A 24,741-nucleotide genomic window follows, 5' to 3' on the forward strand; every position below is an offset into this window, starting at 1 on the left:
GAGTGAAAGTTAAAGTATCTTTATTGCTATCTTCTGCTGCATGATCCATGCGTAGGAAAGTAAAGTTATTTTTCCTAGCCGTGAGTCATTCCATACTGACCGACTGGTTCTTCAGGAGATAATGAAAACAGGGTAGGGCAGCCCCTGGCACTGGACCGTAACAATTTCTCCTTAATTTATCGGTCATCCATACATGTCTCTTTCAATCACAAATATAGAGCTGTGCAGGTTCCTACGCCGAATAGGTTCCTAATTGCCTAATTGTGTGTGATAATAATTTCGAACAATTGTTGTTTCACCTGTAAACAATATGCACTATAATTAACGTGGAAACATTCATCCACCGGGGCCATGGTCAGCTCCCTCGTTTTCAGTTATTAAATATGGTGTATGATCACCGTCATTAAGTCTTGCTGTTGACTTAATCTGTGTGAAATGCGCACAGCAGTTCAGGCCAACTGTAATTTCCGCTGTTCATCTCTGCTTTTAAACCAAACTGCCCAAAAATAGCTGTCACTATATAGATTTTTTCAGCTTATCTACTAATTAAATGTGCTGTAAGAATACTAAGATGGTTCTTTAGCTTTTGTAAATATTTTTGACCGCTCTGGAATTCACGCATTGCTTGCTGTCTCTTTTTGCTTATACGTGCATTATCGTTACAATAACTATGTAAATTAATGGGAATTTTTTCAAATCAACGTAATTATTTTGGTTTGTCAATTTATTATTTCTTAAGTGTTCAGAATAAACTGTCAAGTATAAGAATTGCAATTTCTTGAACGTATAGACGGTGGATGTCGGAAAATCAAATTTAAAAGGAGATGCAAAAATACCAGCTTATTATTTTTCTTAAAAGGGTATACGACTTTTCTGGTTATTAAGGTATGACGTTTGGTTAATTTGAATTAAAGGGATGTGGATAAAACTACAATAAAACTATGCAAAATCGTTAACTAGGCGTCCAATACGAAATAAAATGATGCTGGTGCATGGTGGGAAATCAGGGTAACGATTCCCCTCAAACGCATCATTTCTTTGCAGTTACATAGTTTTAAATCTGTATTCATCGCAGATGTATAAGCTAATAGTTTCGCATCATTCATATCACTGTAGGCCTATTTATTTCTGTACATATTTCAATTATTCACTTGATTATCTGAATCATACCTAGGGCGAATTATTGTAACTGTTTTTTTTTTCAGAAATGGAGAAATTCTTAAATCTTTAGAGAGCTATGATCGGTTCAATACGTGTCAAAATAGTTATGTTGAAATATTAATTCGGCTATTTTACTTCTTCAGAAATTCCACAACAGTCAAGACTCCAGTCTATTCTTAAGCGTGAGCAGAAATATGGGCTGCAGTATTATGTACACAGGTGTCGCCGTGTTTCTGTAAAAGATTTGCGCTAGGGAAACACGGCAATCTCAATAGATTTGCGTGTGGTGAAACGTACCCTTAATAATTAGACATGAGGGTTAAAACGCGAAGCGATCGATAACTTCTCCATAATAAGACTTACATAGAATTCACTTTTCTGTTCTCTAAGAAGTGAACTGAGCGACGGCCTCATCACATGAGCTCGATGTCCAATCAGAACTTCTGCGACCACACGCTTAGTTAAGAGAAAAAGGGAGTAAGGAGCTTCCCAGCGGTCAGCGGAGACATCTGGATCTCAGCGGCGCGCTTTCTTTCTTTGTACTTATAATTCCTTACATCCCCTGCATATATATTTTTTTAATTAAAAATAACAGTAATAAAAATAATTGACCCTGCCGAGATTGGCACGAGGTATCCGAAAACCTGGAGGGACGTATTTTATAATGTCCTTTGCTGCGGCCTCTTCCGAATCCAGCCTGACGCAACACAACGAAGTCAAAGGTATGTAGCGTGATTTCTTGTATACTGAGATTTCTGTGTTATTTTCTTTTATTCATTCTGTACGCAGTAAAAATCGGACAAAAATATGTGTGTAAACTTGAGACGCAACATGGCATATAATTCAACCATTCAAATACTTTTGAAACAAAACGTAAATCACGACATGTCTAACTTAAAGAATAAACTAATAAAGCAAGCTTTATATTTCACCGAGTTAATTGTTGGTTCCTAAAATTTAAATTGTTCTATGTATGTATACAGTGATGCGCTGACAAATGCTACTCGAGTGGCGTCTATTATAATTAGCAGGACACGTTAAAAGTTTGTTATTGTCCAATTATGCTTATCTATATATTTTTTAAATCAACTTATTATGTACATAAAGCATTAACCTGTAAGGGTATCAATTAGGCTAATAATCACCCTGCAAAACGTTAAAATGCACTTTGACAGTGTTGAACTGAATTCAAAATTTTTAGCGAAATAACTTAATTAGGCCTATACTATAGTTGCAGCTTATTTACTGTATAATGAAGTATTGTACATTGTTTCATTGTTTCGTACTACCATGAGTACACCTTCCCCCAACCGAGTGAATACTTCATTTTAGTCTTGTTGATTGGTGATGAATGGTTCCAGATAATATAAGAACTACATTACAAAAACAAAAAAGATAAATCTGATCCTACCACACACCGCTTTGTGCGCATTTTAGTATTCTCATTTTAGGCAACATTTAATCATTTTTTTCAATTTAATACATGTCGGCCAAATATCCGTTCTGCTGACAAGAAAAATTGTTTGGCTGTTTTACATTACTTTTCAATAATTTTAATAGTACATTTCCCCCGAGTAATTTCCATTGTGAAATGGAAGTATTTGGAACTTCTGCTTGAAATGAATGGGATGTTAGCGGTAAGGTGTGGGCTACAACAATGAACAGCACCCTGAATTTCTGTACCTTTATAATGACGGAAACAGTCATAATAATGAAAGGAGCGGCACATAATGTTATTCCAAAAAGCGCTGAGCTGCATTCGTTTTAAATTATAAGTTATACTCCATGACATTTATTTTAGGTTATAGGCCTATATGAGCGATGATTTATTTTTTATATGTGACATCTTATAAACAACATTTAAATGGATTCTTTGAATTTTTTTTTAAGTATTTCGTTTATAGTGCTACAGATTTCGATAATTGCACAAATGAACAATGCGAATATAAATATTTCGACCAATTAATGCGGTCTGCTGTCATTGCAACGAGATACGCTGCTGTTAGCGGTGGTCACGGCCTTCACCGCGAATCGGGCTGTAACCTTTTAAGATCGCCCTTCGCATTGGTTTATTTTGTAGTGGCTTCCACACATGGCGCCCGATTGGGTTTTTACGTTTCGATTTTTATCTTCCTTGATATTGAATAATGTTTACAATGTTTATTACACAGGCGATATTCAAATACTGCGGATGTGCATTTGAAAATTATTGATAGCTAGATAGATAGATAGATAGATAGATAGAAATGCAGTTCTTGAAGTAATGTGATTTACATATCCACATTATATGCAAAACACAACCTTGACACTTGTTATAAACTTCCATAAAGTTTTCCGGCGAGCGCAGCATTTAATCACTCACCACTGTCGATTTTATATTCCTATTCCAAAGAAATAAAATATGAATATATGTTTATAGCCGAAAATAATAGCAAAATCTAATGCTTCTACTACTACAGTGATAATAATAAAACTAGCACCGAGTCTAGGAGAACAAAGAATAATGGATACTGTATGTTATTCCTTAGTAATTTTCATTTCTAGGTGTTGCATGTAGGTATGTTTCTGGGATTCCGCCATTACGTGGGTGCGTTTCCTACGCTCCTGTGCTATGAAGTGAGCAGACTTTCACACATAGGGGATCTCATCCGTCTCTCATTGGCGTTTCTCCCAGTAGGAAGGGTCTTTCCCCCCCCCCTCCCCGGGGAAAGGCGGCGGTGCCGCGTGCGTTCGCGGGCGCGCACATGGGCCGTATTAAAGCGTAAGCAAGAGCGCGGCTTCCGCTTATGCCAATAGCGTCCAGCGCGTCATTGGACGTCGCGCATTCTGACTATCTTCCCTTTCATGCGTATCCATACTTAGGGAATTATCCGTGTTTTATCCAAGAACACAGCGCGGGCAACCATTAAGGTAACGATTTTCCACCTTGTTAACATATTGTTACCTGTTATTTTCTACTGTCTAGACTTATAAATATAATAAATGCATTATGCAAATTTTGACACATTTTCAAAATTAATAGAAAATACTACGCATTTGATTCGTTTGCACATCAAATGCTATTTATCTACATAGGTAGTTATTTTACACGGTAGGAAAATCTTTCGAATAGAAAATCGTATAGATATTAATATCTCATGTTTTTGTGCAATTAGTAATTGCGTAATAAAATTTTGTAAACGTATAACCGAATTAACCGAAACAATTTAATTTAACTTTAAAACCTTGGCAGCTATTATTTCCTTTTTCATATGGTATTTTTCCATGTAAAATATTATTTTGAATTTATGTTTTAATTTATGTTTAGTTATAAGTAGGCCTATAATTTATCTACACATATTTTGTTTTTACTAATCTTGCTTAAGTAAGACTTTTAGTTCTTGTAGTTATTCTACTGTTTATTTTAAATTCCACCTCGATTTAAGTTAGAGGAATATCTGTGTATTGTTAATTTTAAGAACGAAGACACAGATGTTTTCCTTCACAGTTAATATTTGTAGCACACCTGTTTTGTTCCTTCATAAAATAAAATCAAATTTTCTACAAGAATTGATCCGATTTTGTGTCTTGACAATATGTTATAGTGTATACCTATCGATCAATTGCGCATGTACATTTAAATAAATATAGCGGTTAGATAGACGTGTCCCTAAATGAACTCAAGTTATTGGTAGTCTTTGATTTTAGTAAATCACTGTCTATCTGTTCCGCTAGGATTTTCTTTGAGGGTAATGGATTACACGTATGATGAAGATCTGGAGGAATTGTGTCCCGTGTGTGGAGATAAGGTTTCCGGATACCATTACGGACTGCTCACTTGCGAAAGTTGTAAGGTATTCGAAGACAGAGAAACGATACGCTCTTGCATGACGACATTATTATTATTATTATTATTATTATTATTATTATTATTATTATTATTATTATTAATGTTGTTGCTATTGCCGTCTAAATACTATTCCTGTTTTTATGATTCTATTTTAATTCTTCTGTGGTTTTAATTATTTTCTTCTGTTCAGGGATTTTTCAAGAGGACTGTTCAAAATAATAAGAGGTACACTTGCGCGGAAAACCAGGACTGTAAAATTGACAAAACGCAAAGGAAAAGATGTCCTTTCTGTCGATTCCAGAAATGCCTAAACGTCGGAATGAGGTTAGAAGGTAAATAAATTCTTCCGATGTCAATGTCGATTTTTTTTTAATACAAAATTATAGGAGACCTGTTAGATAAAGAAATCGATGGTTTGAAGAAACTACAGCAATTCTATACAGTTTTTTATATGACAAAACAGGTGACGTTTTTTCTTAGGCGTATTTTAGGACTGTAATGTCGTTCCAGTTAACTATTGCCCTGCAGTTTTTCTGAAAATAACAAAAAAATTTCAACACTAATTCTGGACTGTAGATTCCTATAGGACTGGTTATTTCACATTGTGGGCGATTCATTGTTTAATGGTATAATGGTAATGTTACGCTTTCTGTAACCTCATGCGTACGTGGGGAATCGTGGGGAATTCTGGGGATATTTGTCTACGACGTGGTTCACTAGAATTATTTGTTGTAGGTATGATTTGGGCACCTACGTATGATGGCACATTACATTTAGTAATAGTGCATATTTAACGTAATATTTTAATAAAATTTACTACATCTTACGATGGTGGAGCGAACTCAAAAAGAACAGGCCGTTGTATTGTTTAAGGAAAAGGCCGCAGGAAGGGAAACATGAGCTGCGGACGTGTCCCCGTTAAGTTTGGGAATACACGAGCAAAAATAATGTATGCATTTCCCTGTCTGAGATGCAGAGAAGCACCTGCTTCCGCGGAGAAGCGACGCATTCTTAACTGGCTGATAAAACTCTGGGAATCTGGCTTTGGCCGGCCTGAACGGATAACAAGATGAAAGAGGGGAGGCCTTCTGGAGACCAGTGAAAAAAGTTTAATGATAGCTTTACTGTTTTTATTCTCATTCAAAAATGAAAGAGGAAAAATGAAAAGGGTACATGTGCTAAGAGTAGTTAGTCTGTTTTTTCTCCTTTTTTGCTGTTTTGTTATCTTTGGAAAGAAACTCCAAAATGTTGTTTTGTAACAGATCCTTGGGTGATGTCGCTCTGCACTCCTTCCGTGATGAATAACTACCGCTGTCTATTTTGAGCTCTCGCTTTCCTTGGCAGCCAATTAAAAGTGAGAGTTGCGTGGCCATGTGACCTTGTTTGTCTTTCCTTCCGTCAGCTGTCCGGGCCGACAGGATGAGAGGGGGCAGGAACAAGTTCGGCCCGATGTACAAGCGCGACAGGGCCCTGAAGCAGCAGAAGAAGGCGCTGATCCGGGCCAACGGCTTCAAGCTGGAGTCCACACCTCCCCTGATGTCCCCAGTGCAGACTGACTTTGGCTTCACAGCTGGTCTGCCGGGACCCCACCCCGTCTCAAAGGCCATGCTGCCCGGCCCCCAGGCCCCAATGGTGCCCACAGACTACGACCGCAGCCCATACGGACCCCCTCCTCCCTTGGGTATGACCATGCAGAGCCACGGCCCGATTCCTGTCCAGTACCAGTACAGCTCCTTCTCCAGCCGGGCCATCAAGTCCGAGTTCCCCGACCACTACACAAGCTCCCCTGAGTCTCTGGTGGGCTACCCCTACCCAGAGGTGTACCCCTCGGGATCCCCGCAGCCGCCCTGCATCCCCCAGCTGGTCCTGGACCTGCTGCGCTGCGAGCCGGATGAGCTGCAAGTGCAGAATAAGATCATGACGTACCTGCAGCAGGAGCAGAGCAGCCGCGGCAAACACGAGAAGCTGAGCACCTTCGGGCTCATGTGCCGCATGGCCGACCAGACGCTCTTCTCCATCGTGGAGTGGGCCCGCAGCTGCATCTTCTTCAAGGAGCTCAAGGTAGCCGAGACACTGCAACAGCAGCGGCTCACACCTCTCGCCGTCTCCGCTTTTCTCGCTGACGGACGGCTGCAAGAATCACGTCCTTTAAATCAATGTTTATCCCAGTCCGGTCCTAGGGGACCCCCAGACAGCCCATAGTTTTGCTCCCTCCCACCCCCCGGTAGCAATATCTGCCCCCCACACACAGGTAGGGAACTGGAAGGGAGCAAAAATGAGGACCATCTGTCCGGGAGATGGGACAGAGCAAAAACATGGACTGTGAGTCCCCGAGGACCGGACTGGGAAGCACTGGTCTAAATGACTAAGACCCCCCCGGGTTCTTAGTTACTGTCGATGTTCTCGATGCAGGCTTGACAGTGGGAATTAAGCAAATGTGGCACACCTGTTACTAGCCAAAATATCACAATGGCCATATTTACACCCAATTTCTGACAATACTTGCTAGGATATCTAGGCTTGTCCTGGGAATGAAGCAGAGAACTGAACGTGATCGCAATAGGGGCGGGGGGGGGGGGGGGGGGTGGTCCAGATTATTCCATATGCAGTATATTTATATATATATATATGATGTGCTGTATAGTCATAATAAGTGCTGTATAAAATACGCTGTTATCAGGCCATATTTCCCATAAACCCCCGGGCAGTTTCTTTTCACTTGTTTGGGTCAGAGGTCAGAGGTCGTGTTATTACGTCACTGTCTTGGACAGTGGTGCTTGCATGGAGAGTGACTGCTGACACGGAGCGTAAGGTGCTGAAGGGTTCAGGCAGTGTGAGGGCGTGTGGCGATTAACCCCCTGGCTGGCCACAGTCCCGGCTGTGCGCTCTCGCTGCCATGAGCGTGAGGTTCACATGAGCGAGGGGTCCTCTGTGGCAGGGCGCGGGCAGCAGGGGAAGAGGTCAGACAGCGTCTTCAGTGCAAGTAATCGGGTCCGACACTTTTGTCATTGATCTTTAAAGGAAGTGTGTGTTTGGGGTGTGAGCGTGGTCATGTACTTAACACAGCCCTGCTGACTGATTTTTAATGCTGTAAAAATAGGGTAATGAAATGATATGTCATCTAGAATACCTTATTTTCACAGAATGTGAGAATGATTCCGATAATAATACTGTCTGAAGGTTAGCGAACAGATTCCCATCTGTAATTATGGATGATTTTTATTTGGTGAAGAAATGTTTATGGACCTCCATTCCCTTATATGAAGTTCAGTGCTTAGCAGCAGTTTATATCAATTAATTATATCTTTTTACAGCAGAGTGTTTGTGAAGTGATTCTAAGGGCGTATCAGCCATGTAAACTCTGTTCTAAGAATTAAAAATGAATAATATTCTCATCACACACCTTTTCTCTATAAGTCGACCATGTGTACATGAAAAACACCCCGTTTTAAAATCCCCGTTTTCATGGGCTACCATTTGCACACACTGTTTTAAGCAGAGAATATGAATATTTTCTAGAGAAGTTCGTAGCTGGGTCTTCAGAAAACCATTCGAAAAAAAAGAATCGACAGTCAGTGGCAAATTAGCCCGTCTCCCTTGTGGGGTTGCGGTTTTGCGTCCGCTGCGCTCAGAGTGAAGCCAGGTGTGCACGCGGACACCTCAGAGCAGCCACGGCACGCCTACCCCCCCCCACTCCTGCCCGACAAATATAATCATGATAAACAAAATATTTCACCAGAGGTGCCTATTAGTACTAACCAGGGTGTGCAAAGGCAAGGCAGCTGTTTTACACTATTTGTTTGTAGCTGGGGTGGGGAGGGGGGATAACATGGCTCTCCACAAACGTAGCTGAAGCATTAGCATGCGCTAGCAGGTGCTTTAACCTTTAACTTGGCCAGCGATAACTCTCCACTGTTAGCGCTGACGTCCGAAGCGACGCCTTGCTGCACGCGCTCTATCTGCGCTGCCGCACACAGCCTATGCCTATGCTTCCCAGCGCGGCGCTCAAGCCCAGACTGGCCAGTCCTGATCCCCGAAGCCTGGCGCTCCGCATGATGTTCCCGAAGCCTGGCGCGCCGCATGATGTTCCCGAAGCCTGGCGCTCCGCATGATGTTCCCGAAGCCTGGTGCTCCGCATGATGTTCCCTCTCCCAACCTTATTTGCTTTACTGAAGCAGTGAATTGGATAATGGGTCAACTGACCTGGTGTTTCAGGTGTCAGTGGAGTGCAGATTAAATCATGTTCTCCAGATCTGACATGAGCTTCATCCTCGAGGATCGGGGCTGGGTCCTCCTCTCGTTTAACACCCCCTTCCCCCATTCTTTTTAGTAGGCAGAGTTGTGATGTGTCGTGGTGTGGCTTCACTGGTACTTGAGAAAGGGCTGGAGGAAATGCAAGGTGCCAGCTTATGCAGAAGGGGGATGATCCCCGCAAAGGGCCTGCGGTTAATGCTGGGCTCAGGCTGGACACATCAAGAGAACAGCTGGAAGAGAGATTTCACTCACTGGTTAAATGATTTGCTAGATTTGCCAGCATCTTTTCGACGGTATTGTGGTTTGACATTATTGTAGTTGTAGTATTGTAGTTCATCTGAAACATGAAATTATTTCCACATCTTTCTTATCTGTTATCCAGTGCCTGTAGTCAAGAGGCTATTTCTGCACCAAACAATTATATTTTCAGATTCATTTTCCTGTTTTGTATCATTTAACAGTAATAATGAATCTGTTTAATGAATCTGATATTTAATAATAACTGATTAAATCTGTATTTGTGGAGGATGGGGAAAAAGCAAAGTATTTGGTTTAAATAGTTAAAGGCAATCAGAGATGTGTAATCTGCATGCTGAGATTTTAAGGAAGACCTTGCTAAGATGGTGCACCATTCTGATTTCTCATTTGTTTGGTGTGACTATGAAGCTTCAAACAGAAAAACATTTTATGAGTGAAACAGAATGGAGACATTCTGCTTTTTTCATCTGCTCCTGGTAATTCTATTCAGTATGTCAGATACGGCTGGAATGTGAATCCAGTGGTGTTCAGCTGTTGTATTTTTCATTGTTGTATACAGGATGAAAGCAAAGAACTCAACGAAAAAATGTTTTAGGCTTCTTGCTATTACAATCTGAGCTGAGTTACCTGTGAGGTGGTGGGGGGGGGGGGGGGGGAGTGAGCCTGGATATAAATGCAGGCATAACGTAACTGGGGAGTTATTAAATTCAGAGGGAGATGCGGATGGGTTTTGTTTTGATCCTGACAGGAATAAGTTTTATGGGGGGGGGGGGGGGGTCATGAGAAGCATAAGTGTAATTCAAGGGCGTAGGTTTAGGTATGAATGGCAGGAACAAGCCCCTACCAACAGCGCTGTGTGTTTAGGGGGGCGCAGCGTTTGGGGCTGACTTGTCCCTTACCAGTGTTGAAATGGAACCTTTGATCACGGTTTGATTGATAAAATATGGCTAAAAAGATACCAGTAGGTTACATGATTTTGGGAGACTACATGATGAAAATTTCAGGACACTTCATTGTGATTATAGTAATAGTAAATTTGTTTGTGTGTGTGTGTGTGTGTGTGTGTGTGTGTGTGTGGTGGAGGAGTGTGTCCACTCTGCCTGAACACATTGGCCGCAGCGTATGCGAAGGACCTCGCCCTTAAAATCGAAGGATAAATAGGGTTCATTATCGAAACGATGCTTTCAGCCCGGGCTGAAGTGCGCAGGTTCACACCGCGAACAGGCAGGGAGGCGTATCTTCCAGATGAGACTTGGGGTAAGGCTTTTCCCCCGGCCGTGACTAGTTACAGTCAGCAAGAAGTAGCGCTGGTGGACAGCTGTGTGACCCAGCGACAAACGAGGCCAGCACGAAGGCCTAATTATATATGAAAGGTATCGGCTGGTCTCTCAGTCGCCCGATATTAACACCACAAGGTAAAAGTAACGAGTCATTTCATTTATGTAAGAAACGTATGAAACGACAATGATAACTGACCTTGAATGCATTTAAAAGATCGGATACGTTATTATGGTGTGATGTTACCGGGAAAAAAACATATATAAATAGTACGTTTCTATTCATATTTATTTTATATACTTGTACATATCGTTCTATATGATTAACAAAACGTATTAATTCAAAAGAAATTAATCTGTAAGCTGCTATAATGGTACTAAATAATACGAATTTCACCTTTAGGGCGATTTGTAATTATAACTACACGACAATTAGCCTTTTTGAATCTATGGAGTATTTCATATGCGTGGAGTACATTGATTGTGCCTGCACTACAAAAATCTTCGTAAATAGGAGTAAATCTTGTCAAACAACATTAACTCCGTCTTTACCAAATTCATATACATAGGCTACGCCAGAGCTCCCGCATACGAAATTAACGTTATACCGCTAACAAACACGCCACCCTGAGTTCTTACACCGTTGAGTATCTGGATGGCTTACTTTTAGGCTAATGAACTCTTCACGTCGCATTTTCTCGTTTTAGACCAGTTTTGCATTTATGGCACATTTTTTTCATTATACACAATAAGAACAACTAGAGAAAATTGTTTTATTATTTTTTCCACTCCATGTTTAAAATGGCTTCACAGTGTATATAGGCTAAGAGCACAGAATTGCAACTATAATTAATATCAAAAGTCATTACGTTGAAAAAGTCATTAACTGCTTTTTATAGTTTATTAATTATAGTTAGTTTATTAGATTTGCTTATTAAATCTATATCTTTTTTTCAAAATTGGGGTAATTTATTCATATAACTTACGTTTCCCTCACTGTTTCTATACGTGTCTTTTATTAATGCATAAAACGCTTTCCGGGATGTACAGTCAGGAAAAGTGAATCAGTCTATCAGTATAACGTTGTAGGCCTATTCGATATTAGCAGTATTCAAGTATATTCATCGCTCTTTTTAAATGCCGTTATACGTTTCTTATAACAATTAGACGTCCCCTTTTATCTCAATCAAACTTTTTTCAGTCATTTGGGATCGTTGAATTGAATTTCGCCAAATCGGTTTAGCTAATTCCTAAATTACGCGTACAGTCAGAAGGGACTGAGCTTTTTTTGCTTTAGAAAGGAGATGGAAGTGGCTCGTTCTTTCATGCCACCTTTCCCGACATGAAACCCGAACGGCTCGTATCCGCCCGCGGTGTATGGCTAGGCAATGCACGCTTCAGTTATTTTGTTCTGTGTTCATTTTGCACGATGTTAATTAGTACTGCTCTGAATACACCACGGTCGACATTTAAATTAGTAATTAATATCAGTTAATAAATCAGTGACGGCAGGAATCGCTTATCTGGTTGGTAGGTCTTACATAAATATTAATTTTGATTCAACACTTTCAACACTTCTGAATCCCTGCCTGAGCAAATCTGCTTCTACAGTAGGATTAATGGACACATAAACATTTGCTAATTGTTTAGCAAACACACAAGACCGTCTCAGTGACAAAGTGCACTACAGGTCCCCACGTGGTTATCTTCAGTTGTATCTTCAAGATTCATAATTAGTTTGACCCTAACCGAACATTCACCCACCCATATAAGTAGATAAGCCATAGCTTGTTAACTGGCTAATTAATTAGTCAGCTAATCAACCTGAGTCTAAACCATGACAGTTAGAGGCAGCTGCTCGGTTGGGCTACAGCGGCTAGTCAAGCGATGTGGTGGCATCAGCTGGTCTTATCTTGCTCCAAGGACCTTGGTCTGTCACCTCTCTGCCCCCACCCACACCCCCCTGTCCGCTCTCAGTGGAAGCGAGCTTGCTGGAAACTGAGAGACCCACACAATGGGTCCAGTGTTGCGTCCCAGACACACCTGTGTGAGGCGCAAATCAAGAAAAGGAAACAAGTTATGAATTGTGTTGCACACCGTCAATGCCGTGCTGTGTGAATTTGGGATCTGCTGTATCAGGATAGCGAAGGCGACCGGAGACTGTGCTGGCACTGGGTGAGGAAGATGTCGGTGGAAATGTAAACACAGTGGCAATATTTACCACCACTCAAACCATCCCCCCCCCCCCCTTTGGCCCCATGTCTGTGTTCAGTGTGCATTCTACATCATCATAAGTATTATCAGCAGAGGTGGATAGTCCAGGTCCAGAGAGTAAAAGTCCAGACCAAGGTTTTGTTTCAACCAACCAGTTGAGCATAAAGAGTCCCAGTCACAGAGTACGCAACTGGTTAGTTTAAACAAAATCCCGGTCTGGACCTTCACTGTCTGCACCTGAATTACCCAACTCTGTCTGTGACTGTGACTCTTTATACTCAACTGGTTGGTTGAAACTTGGTCTGGACTTTTACTCTCTGGACCTGCATTACTATTACCAATGTTTCCTCTGGAATATGTCAGGATATACATTTTTTTTAAATAGATTTCTGGTATAGCCTTGAGCTTGCCTGGAGAGGCGTGTTGGACGGATGGAGCCTCGTTGGTAACACTGTACTGGCAGGCAATTTGAGCATGCAGATTCTGAGGGTGGAAACACACAGGCAGGAATAAACCCAATAAAAAGAATGTATTTCTGTTATTGGTATTCTGCTTCATTTGAAAAGCTTTTCTGTGGGCTATTCCAGCCGTTCCAAGACTGTGCTTGTCCTCTCCAAGGCTCTGAGAGCCGTGTGTTTGAGTATCTCTGCAACCCAGCATAGGAGAAGCTCAAGCTTTTATTGTAGAGGAAACGTTGCCCGGAATATTCCGCGGTGGTGCCTCCCATGGCAACGAGGGCTCCTGACAAAGAGATGGAAGCTCTGTGGTGTTCCGGAATACAGTAATTTGGATGACGAAGGCTCAGGTAGCCACTACAAAGTGTCCTTCATGATCCCTAAAATGAAAAGAGTGTTACAATTCTTTACATCTCTAGTGTGTTTTGCCATTTAACCTTTAGCCCTGAGTGAAGTCCCACTGAAGATGTAAGTTCTCCCCTGTAGACATGCAGCCGGGAACAAGCCAGCAAACACATTTATGCCTCTGCTGAGGTTAGGCCTATTGAAGAAAAGGAGACGCTAAAGAAGTAAATTCTGTGATGGGTAATTATAAACTGAAACTGTCAAGCTACTACGCATAACAGATTTCACCTCCTCTTTAACTTTAGAGCAGAGTTTAAGGGTTGCTAGAATTGTACCCATGTTCACTGCCTTATGCCCACAGCCTTTGGAATAGGCTCCGGACCCACCATGACCCTGAATAGGACAAGTGGTTACAGGAAATGGATGGATGGATGAATGGATGGATTGATGGATGGATAGAATTGTACCCATTAAGCTGTATTACAAGAATAGCCAAATAGATAACAAGAATTACTTATCTTCAAATTCCCTTTAACCTAATTTATTTGGGACACACATCTGTCTGTTTTCCTATGAATGTTGCACTATCACACATTGCATTCAGCACTCCTGTTCTGCAGAAGATAGTATGGTGGGAGTAGCACTTCCATCCAGTCTGGCTGCAGTTTCTTCCTCTGCTTAGTGCTAACTACTCTTATTCTGCCAGGTGGGTGACCAAATGAAGCTCCTACACAATTGCTGGAGTGAGCTGCTGGTGCTGGACCATGTGTCCCGGCAGGTGCAGCACGGCAAAGAGGGAAGCCTACTACTGGTCACTGGCCAGGAGGTGAGGGTCCCACAGAGCCACCGACACACATGCAGACATGAGGAAAAGCATGTAAACTCGCACACACCTATGCAGGCAAGATGGCCCGCAACTACTCCTCCAGTAGAACATTTCTTGGTAGCCTAGCAAATTCAGAACTTAGAATCATCCAATGATGTTGCTAGGAGTCAGCTGTCATGTGCTCATAATCTTGGGAGTAATTTTGGGAGTATTTAGGAGGAAAGCCCCCCCTAATGCAAAATTACCAATACAGATGCTTGCTCTTGTTTGCTTATGTTTGAAAGATTTTCCTCAAAATTTTTAACTGAACAAAATCAATGGTCTGTTGTTAAAAAAAGCCCCTAGAGGTTGCCAAGAAACACTTTTAGGAGAAAACTGCAAAAAGTGGCTTCTCCTCTGTTTATCGTCACTGTTAGCTGACAGCTCCTGTTTCCAACACAAAAGACGACACTGCGGTTATCCATGGTCTGGATCAGAATCAAGTGCAGAACAGAGTTAAAGAAATATTAAAAGTTCTCGAGGTTTGTGTACAGACAGAAGCAGGGAGCCCAGTATGTAGAGGTGGGCTTGCAGGTGTTTCAAAAGGTCCGTCAGGTCTTCAAACCGAGCAGCAAAGATCCTGGCACTGGTGGCAGTCGCTGTCTTCTAGGGTCGCTCTTTCTGTTTTAAATGAAATAATGGAATGAGTTTCCAGAATTTGCAGCGACTCTGGCTCAGGATGAATGCGAACTCCTTCAGATGATGTCGTCATAAATGGAAGACCTGGAACTGTCAGTGTTCCATTGTGTCATTGTTATTGTGATAAGAGTAATACATATTGCTGGGGTATGTGCGTGTGACATGTGCGTCACTGTTCCAGCTGGAGATCGCCTCCATCACTGCCCAGGCTGGCTCCACGTTGAGCAACCTGGTCCAGAGGGGGCAAGAGCTGGTGGGCAAGCTGCAGTCACTGCAGGTGGACCGGAGGGAGATCACCTGCATCAAGTTCCTCGTCCTCTTCAATCCTGGTGAGTGGGCTACTAGGTGCATGTACAGTAGGATGATGCTGGAAGTAAGCCAAGTCTAAGGAAGGTCATTGGTTCTTATCCGAGGAGACCCTGTCAGAGCACTTAGGAGTGACACATCGGTGTGAGCTGCTGGAGATTCTCTATGGATATGAGTGTCCGTTCTATTAATGAAGCACCTAATCTGGTTGCAGAGGTGAACAAATCCCTGCGGCACGGGGATGGGGTAGGGATTGGCTCATCACAGCGCAGAAGATAAAGAAGTCATTTTGGTGGATAAAACTAAATGAATAATAGACTCTGCTGCGTGTGTGAGGACTGAAGGGAGTGACCTGTTGGGTGCGCATCAGGTTGACATCAAGGGTCACAGTGGGAAGAGATTCGCAAAAAAAAACACCTGGATCACACAGATCTCAAAATGATGGACAGGAGACAAACCCAGTTTATCTGCCACTGCTCCTCACCTATCCCTGCAAAATCTGATAAATGTAAAAATATACACTGCACGGCCAAAAAATAAAGTCACCATTTGAATTTTTTGTTGGACCGCCTTTAGCTTTGATTATGGCACACAATTATCATGGAATTGTTTCCACAAGCTTATGCAACATCTCACCCATTATTTCCATTCAGATTTGCATTCATTTCTCACCGAGATCCTGTACTGACAAGTGAGTTGAACCTCCATAAAGCCTCCTTTAGCACATCTCAAATACCTTCAATGAGGTTAAGGTAACTCTGTGGTGACCAAATCATGTGTGAAAATGATTCCTCATGCTCCCGGAATCACTCTCTGACAATTCGAACCCAATGAATCTTGCCATTCTTGTCCTGGAATATGCCCATGCCAACAGAGAAGAAAAAGCTGACTTCACTTTATTGCTGCATAACGTTGCTGAGCTGTAATAATGATCTAGTCATTGGCTCTTAAGTATTTGCTGATATAAATTCAAATGGCGACTTTTTTTTTTTGGCCGGGCAGTGTATTTCCATTCCTTAATCATTAGGAAAATCACAGCCTAGAATACGGAAAAGTCACTAGCTAAGATGGTTGCAGAGATAATAAAGTGATCTGATCACAGGCTGGTCAGGATTGTTTGCGGTGGGGGAGCAGGGGGGCTGGCGCCTATCATAGACAGCACATGGTGCGACCTGGATGGAATGCCAAACTATTGCAGAGTACACACAAACACAAACACACACACACAAATTTACTATGGGCAATTTAGAGACACCGGGTAGCCTAACTGCATGCCTTTGGACTGACGAGGGAAACCTACATGGTACAGGGAGAACATGCACCTGAACACGTAGAGCAGAGGTGAGATTCAGATCCCCAACCATGAATGTATATGGCACTGGAACATGTACACAGAATGTCAAACTACAGTTGACATTTCTGATAGAATTGTCAGCCATTTCTTCCGTGGAATTTCAGTTCACCAGAACTCTTCAGAGGCCAGAAAATACTCGCTTATTATCTGAATCATGCATCCAGTGTATGTGTAAACTGAGAATCCACACACTGAGCTTGTGTCAGTCATGTATCTGGGCTTAGCTGGGGGGGGGTGGATGGAACTCTCTTTGGACCAGAAGTCAAAGATACAGGCCTCCAATCGGCCTTTGTCCTGCACTTAGGCATCACTGGGAAGACCTATGAGGACTCAGAAGCGAAGGACTAATTTATTACAGATAACGCCTAATTTCTTTATTATGTCATATAGAATAGACACAGAACGCACTGGAATTAAGAGGACACTAATGTAATATATCACATGAACTCCAAAGACATTTATCTATTCGAATAGGCGACAGCTATTGTCTCAGCTGATTCCTGCTCTCAACAAGTACATGGATTTAATTAAATTTCGGGTCCCTTGAAAAGCCGGCTCGCACAAAGACGCACATGTGTGGTAATAACACTCAATATAGACTTAATGGTTTGGCCGATCATTTGATTTGCTGGCTAACATTCATGCAGTACCTACCGCGTGTGGGAGAGAAGCAGGCTTTTATCGCCCACATTCCCCCGAGCGACTGCAATTTAGAGTCAGCCGGGCGGGGGACAAAAGACAGTTTAAATAATGAGAAAAGCTTGTTACGGACCGAGAATACTTTTCCATCTCTTCTCTCTGTCTTTCTCTCTCATCTCTCCGTCAATAGACACTGGATTATTGGGCTTCTCCATTCTCTTTTTGCCCTAAGCGACACTGAAAAGATTATTCAGAATATTTAATTAATGGCTGAATGCTCCCGCTAGCAGGACACGGTTGATCCTGAAAAGGAGTCCATTAGCGGGGCGCTCGCTATTGTCGCGCGCCAGAGCCCCGTGCCCCCAAGTCGCGCGGTGCGGCGTGAGGAGCTCTGCCCGCTGCCGGGTTCCGCCCACGTAGGATACGGCGCGCGCCCGCGAACGTGTGCGGGAATCAAGGTTCAGGGAGAAGCTACAAGCGGCTGGACGGACGTCAGTTTACGGGGCGGCACAATGGGGGTGGAAAGTAATGTCGGCTTTCAGCGACTCTCACCGTTTTTCATTTTTTTCCCCCGCAATGTTGTGCAGATTTCACTCTCAACAGTAAAATTAATTTTACTCAAAGGCGAAGTGAGGTTGGAGCCACACTTATGATTATAGGTTCAATACTACTGATCAGGACTGTACAGAAATCTGATTTCACACGCCTCGATCCTGTGTGACTCGTAACTCCTTAAATTCTTGACCGCTGATGTTTCCTGAATTGAGTCGGGTTAGGGTTAGGGTTAGGGTTAGGGTTAGGGTTAGGGTTAGGGTTAGGGTCTGCCTCATGTAAGAGGGTCTGCTCTGCACTTCCGTAGTTCAGCAACAGTTCACCTTCCAGAATTTGAACTGAACAATTCTTCCGGTCCCTTAGGTCCCGCCCAACTCTCCTCTTCATCCCTTCACACTGACACAAGAAATTACAATGTTAACAGTTCAGACACCCTTGTGTTCGTCGTCTCCAGCAGGTGTGGATGAGCATATTACACCAAGAGCAATGCAGTTTGCCTATAAATGAATATTTTCTAATATTTTCGACCTTGCATTGATGTCAGCCATTAAAAAGGCCTGTCTGTTTAACTGTTTTTTTTTTGTTATATTCTGTTGCTTTTATTTCAGTCCTCTGATAGGCTGGCGTGCCCCACAGGGTGACTCCTGTTCCCTGTACCCTGTTCTTTCAGGCTCATCACAGCCCTGTTCGGGATAAGCAGTATTGGACGGTTTCTTTGTACCAGTGCAGTGTCATCTCTCATAGGCGTTTTCTCTGGTAGTATGTCACTGTGCTGTCATTGGCAGGTCACCCTTCCGATGGGAATGGAAGCCGGTCTCCTCGCTGTAAGCTCTGCAGGCTGCAAGCAGCATTGCGCTTCTCATAATTTAGGAATGTTAATTACAGACCTGATGCTCCACAAAGGCAGCTTTTTTATCGTGCTGTTTATGTGAATCTTTTTTTGATGGTGTTTGCACTAAATGAAAAGCGAGTCTCTGCCTGTGCCATTCACCATAGCTACAAAAGGCCGCTTGCCATCATGGTTCTCTGCAGGAGAAGGAGCGTCTCATTTTGTCGAAACGGAAACACACTTCTCTGATGCAGTGGAGAGCTCTGGCTGCTCCTGTTTGTATGACTACTGTAGGTGTTGGACCCGAGTGACCGATTCCCTGACCAGCTCACACTTTCCGTGTGTGCCTCTGTCCATGTACCTTTCTGTGTGTGTGTACCTGTGTGTGTGTGTGTACCTGTGTGTGTGTCTGTGTCTGTGTACCTGTGTGTGTGTCTGTGTGTATGTGTGTGCCTCTGTCCATGTACCTTTCTGTGTCTGTGTGTGTGTGTACCTGTGTGTGTGTCTGTGTCTGTGTACCTGTGTGTGTGTCTGTGTCTGTGTACCTGTGTGTGTGTCTGTGTGTATGCGTGTGCCTGTGTCCGTATACGAGTGTGTCTGTGTGTATGCGTGTACCTATGTCTGTGTACCTGTGTGTGTGTCTGTGTCTGTGTACCTGTGTGTGTGTCTGTGTGTATGCGTGTACCTATGTCTGTGTACCTGTGTGTGTGCCTGTGTCCGTGTACCTATGTGTGGACCCACAGTCTACTGATCTACTAATCAAGAGGGATAAATCCATTCCTCCCCCCCCTCCGGTTGGCAAAACCGACTGATGGGGTCCAAGGTGACATCTTGTCAGGGGGTCCAAAATTCCTTGATACACCCCCACTTCAGACCAACGGGTGGCAAAGCTCACATTGGTATCATTTTAATTCAGTATCTCGAAAAATACTCCATAGCCTCACATGGCACCAGAGTGGCTGAATGTGCTTTAATGTCCCAGGAAGGACGTAGATGGCAGGACGCCGATGCTGTGCAAGTGCACAGAGAAGCGAGGTGCCTCGCTGTGTAACTCGGGCTGTGCCGAGTGCCGGAGGGATGTTATACTTCCTGGCAGCGTTAGCACTTTAGCCCCCTTTATCTGCAGCCTGTCAGGTCCCCCCCGCACCCCCTCATACCAGCTAAAGAGTTATGCTGTTTCTTATTGCTTTTATGATATTACTTTTGCAGGGAGCTTCTTGTTGTTTTACGCTGGTTACTCCACCATTTCATTCCATATTCTTTGTTTTTTCTTTTTCCACCAGTTAGCTTGAATTGCATTTTTGTTTTGAAGTGTAACATTTTACTGAATTTTGTGTGTCACCAACTTCACTGGTGTTTTACTGACTTTATTGTTTCTATTTATTTTATGTTATTATAATCAAAAATATAATTCTGCAGCTTCCCCTGGCAGGAAAAGTTCAAACTGGAAATGAAACTGGGGCCAAGGAAACAGCAAAGCTAATGAGATAATCGCTGAAATTAGGAACAAATAATAATAATAATGCAATTTAGAATGCATTGCGAGAACTGTATGTAACTAAAATCCGTGCTAAATTTGCAGGGAAGAATATTTGACCCCAGTTTCAGATCTGAGTCAAGAAATGTGTTTGCATTTGTAGTGTTTTGCCCTGTGGTGATTTATTATCTAAGGCTAAACGTAATGCAGAGCAATTCCCACCCATTTATACGGTTGGATGATTTTGTTATAGCAAATTCAGCTAACTTGTAGCTTAAAGGCTAACCCCACTCCCTATCATCCCCCCCCCACTCCAGACGTGAAGCTGCTGGAGAACCAGCAGTTTGTGGAGAGCGTTCAGGAGCAGGTGAACACGGCGCTGCTGGAATACACAGTCTGCAGCTACCCGCAGTTGGATAAGTTCGGTCAGTTGCTACTGCGTCTGCCCGAGCTGCGTGCCCTAAGCGTGCAGGCCGAGGACTATCTGTGCTACAAGCACCTGAGCGGCGAGGTGCCCTGTAACAACCTGCTCATCGAGATGCTGCATGCCAAGAGGGCGTGTATCTGAAACCCCGCCCACATCGACCCCACCCCCCGCAAGCGGACTCCACCCCCAAGCCAGAGAGACTGAGTGCCATGTTCACTCATCCTTCTCATTTGCAGTCTCATGTTTCAGTTCTGCTATCATGTATGTGCACAGTGACCAAATAAGCTCCTGTGATGCCACCATGGGGTTTGACGAGGGTCTCCTCCCTGTTTTCCCCTCAGTCTGGAGATCAATTCAGCTGCCTCCTCACAACATGAAATTCTACTCTTCTGTCTGACTATTTGGTCTTTTAAGTCACCAAGAGTGCTAAATTCAGCCATAGATGCCATATTTTGACACCAAACACATTAGAATTTGTTTTGTTTTAGAATTTGGAGCACTGTTTTTTTAACTTATAACTGCATTTTTTTAATCAATTTCTGACTCACTGAACTGTTAAGTTAATAACTTTGAAGGTAGTAACGCATATTTGACCTTTTAAGAATTTGTTAGTTTCTTACTCATTTCTTATTAATGTTTATTTAAGTGTTTCACATGATTTTAGTACTGAGCACTTTCTCCTACATTTCTATTATTCCGGTGTTTTTACATGATAATTTAAAGAAATTACTGCAAGTCTGAAAGCATTTTAATTGTCAGCGTAATTGTTCTTTGGAGCTGATGAAAAAAAGGTCATCAGGGATGACAGATGGGTGATACTTTTCCGTAGAAGGTTTGTGTAACTGTGTAGTAACAGCATCAGATCATGGTCACTTGCACAGAAGACAAAATTAACAGTTGCATCCAGTGCAAGCATAATATCAGAGCAATTAGGAAAAGCCGTGCGTAGGAACTGGTAGGTAAGATCATCATTTTCAGTGAAAAATAATCCTTAGCTGTAGTATTGTAAGTCACTTTAAAATATGAGGAATAAGATATTGTGACTGAACTCTTATATAACGATCTAAAGACCAGCTACAATGAAAACACACTATGCAAAATGTACCTACTTTATGAGCAGAAAGGCTTAGATATGTATAGAAGTATGCTTTCGGGAGCTCTGCGATGGCGTTTTTAATTGAATTAAATGCTTAAAGAAACTTCGCTCAGTGTAGAAGGCTAGACAATGCCAGCATCACCATTGTTGTCCATTTAGACAGGTTATTATTAGATTTTTAGGATAGGAGAGTGCATCATAGAGGGGCTGTTATGGACGACCATGCCGAACATAGAAGGCGGCTTCAGCACGGCTCTGCAGGGGCAGAATGTGCCTGAGTGTGCAGAACACCAGGGCACGGCCCACTCATCCGTGAGCATATCGAGGTTAAAGGTGACGGCTGGCGAGGGAGGTCAGTCGTGGGCGGACTTGAGGTGTATAGGTGGGAGGGAGACAGAAAGCCCTCGTTTTAGTTGGAGAGTGGACACAGAGGGGCAGGCCCGGAGTGGAAGGAAGTCAGCACCGGGCCAATGTCCGTGCATACAGACAGCAAAAAACACGTGTCCAGTGGCAGTCACCCCTTTAGGTGTCATTGACAGCCACCTAGACTGCCATCTTCTGGGGGGTGGGCACAGAGAAAAAAGCTTGGCCAGGGAGCCACACGGGGTTCGACTGGCCCTGCATGTGTCAGTCAGTTTGTGCTTGAATATTCTTTGCCAAACAAATTAAACCAAAAACCCTGATTAATGTGCAAACCCTGCTATCATGAGGGACTCTGATATTCTCTGGGACTAGGTAGACAAATCCTGCGAATCAGGTCTTCATACCGATTCTGTTGTGAGGTCGTGCTCAACTGTGCAATTAAAAGACACTGCAAAATGCCTAATCATTTTCATCCTCATCTTCAGCATCAAGAATACTGGTCGAGAGATCAAGGACAAACCAGCGAGCAGTTTGGGCATAGTGATTTTTCTGGGAGAGATAAGTGAAGGGAGTGTACGCAGTCCCCGTCAGACATGCACACATATACACAAGCACACGCTAACACAGAGAGTGACTCGGTCACTCTGGGAAAAGGACAGTCACATGAGGGGGTCGTGCTTTCGCGACTGATCGAGATGTGTCACAAGTCATTCTGCTCTGTGGGTGTCTGTGACTCATTCTGTCCTCCATCATCTTGCTTGGTCTTGTGGAAATGTGCCGTTAAAACTGGTTTGTTTCCCTATCTTGCTACATTCAGAATATTTCACTTTTTTCTAAATATAAAAATGTTCTGTTATAACAGGAGAGGTAATACTTTGAAAAGGAATAAATTAATGTGCTGTGAGAAATTAATACTGACAGCCCATGCAATGAGAGACTATATGGGCTTCTAATCTCGCTTTAGGTTTAAAAAGTGCAGAACTTTCCTAACAGTACTCTATAGTTTGATCATGTGAAGGGCAGAACTGTGACATTTTAACATCGAATGTGTTGTAATTAAGCATATGACTCAATGTACAAATGAATAAAATGATGTAAATCACAACAAAGTTTAACACTTTTTGCATGGCATTCCTTGGAATCCTTGTGGTTGCAGACTGTGTGTGTCGGGGGGGGATGTATGATGTAATATTACTGTAGACTGATACAGTATATTGTATGTTAGTGGATTTACAGTTAGCAGAACAAAATTTAGCAGAAGCTAATTGGTCCACTAATGGTTTTCAAAGTGGAAACGCTAATCTGCTAACAAAAAAGTTAGTTTCACTAATTAGTGGATAGAGTATTAGTGGAACCCTGCCTACCACCGGTTGGTGGATAGTTCAGATCAAGAATGTAAAAGTCCAGACCAAGATTTTATTTCAACCAATCATTTGAGTACTCTGTGACTGTTACTCTATAAAAAGCATTACTGTAGAGTATATTATACTGTATTACCGTAGACTGATACAATATTCCTATAGAGTGATACAGTATTACTGTAGAGTATGTGATACAGTATTACCATTGACTGATATGGTATTACAGTAGAGTGTATGATACAGTATTACTGTGGACTGTTATGATATTACTGTAGAGTGCATGATACAGTGTATGATACTGTAGACTGATATGGCATTACTGTAAAGTCTGTGATACAGTATGAATGTAGACTGATACTGTATTTCTGTAGTGTGTGATTCAGTATTACTGTAGACTGCTAGTGTTACAGTAGAGTGATATGGTATTACTCCAGAGTGTATAATACAATGTTATTGCAGATTGATATGGTATCACTGTAGATGTACAATGCGGAATTTCTCTAGACTGATGCAGCATTACTATATAACGATATGGTATGGCTATAATCATTTAGGCCCTCCTGAATGTCCTGTGTATACAGGCATCAAAACCAAAAGCTCAGAACAGAATCATGAAGTTGTTCTGGCCACCTGGTCCGACAGCAGTTGCGTGGTTCAGATGGCAGCGTGGGGAAGAAGCGCATTTTCTCCGGATCCACCATGTCTCTGCTGCCGAATCGCTGACACCCTCCTGGTCACACTCCCCCGGGCCTGATCGTCTGCACTGAGCCCCGAGAGGCTTCAGGCCCTCAGCTCACCTTCCTGCCTTTCCTCCTCATCTCCAGTTTCAATGGTTTTAAACACAAAAGAAAATATAAAAGATCAAATGTGTTTCAGGCCAAATTCTGCTGTAATGGTTTTAAATCAATAAGCACAATCCAGCAAAGCTGTGCACGCTCCACAAAATTTTAATTTGGGTGTTTTGCTCCCCATTCAGAGCCAGGAGAAAGGCCCAGATGGTAATTTCAGAAAGTGAAATGTCTTTCTTTTTCCTCCGGAGC

General features: G+C 42.6%; 1 protein-coding gene across 4 annotated transcripts; it reads left to right on the forward strand.

Moving 5' to 3' along the window:
- Positions 1-1,630: 1,630 nt before the first annotated feature.
- On the forward strand, positions 1,631-23,455 carry LOC111858704 (nuclear receptor subfamily 5 group A member 2). 4 transcript variants are annotated; one of them, XM_023840689.2, is made up of 7 exons: positions 1,631-1,883; positions 4,876-4,994; positions 5,181-5,322; positions 6,393-7,051; positions 14,500-14,619; positions 15,479-15,626; positions 20,772-23,455. In XM_023840689.2, the coding sequence occupies exons 1-7, from the start codon at positions 1,826-1,828 to the stop codon at positions 21,020-21,022; spliced, it is 1,497 nt and encodes a 498-aa protein (XP_023696457.1). In that variant the 5' UTR covers positions 1,631-1,825; the 3' UTR covers positions 21,023-23,455. The 4 variants fall into 4 exon arrangements, with proteins under 4 accessions (XP_023696457.1, XP_023696460.1, XP_023696459.1 ...); XM_023840692.2 differs by having other exon boundaries at positions 4,876-4,989; XM_023840691.2 differs by lacking the exon at positions 1,631-1,883 and adding an exon at positions 3,904-4,071 and having other exon boundaries at positions 4,876-4,989.
- The last annotated feature ends 1,286 nt before the right edge of the window (positions 23,456-24,741 follow it).

Source organism: Paramormyrops kingsleyae, chromosome 2 (assembly GCF_048594095.1).
Source record: "Paramormyrops kingsleyae isolate MSU_618 chromosome 2, PKINGS_0.4, whole genome shotgun sequence".
Taxonomy (NCBI): Eukaryota; Metazoa; Chordata; class Actinopteri; order Osteoglossiformes; family Mormyridae; genus Paramormyrops; species Paramormyrops kingsleyae.

Excerpts from the sequence above, each read along its gene's own strand:
- LOC111858704 (XM_023840689.2), top strand. The coding sequence starts at position 1,826 with ATGTCCTTTGCTGCGGCCTCTTCCGAATCCAGCCTGACGCAACACAAC. Across the intron at positions 1,884-4,875 it reads GCAACACAACGAAGTCAAAG|GATTTTCTTTGAGGGTAATG; the intron begins GTATGTAGCGTG and ends CTGTTCCGCTAG. Across the intron at positions 7,052-14,499 it reads TCTTCTTCAAGGAGCTCAAG|GTGGGTGACCAAATGAAGCT; the intron begins GTAGCCGAGACA and ends TTATTCTGCCAG.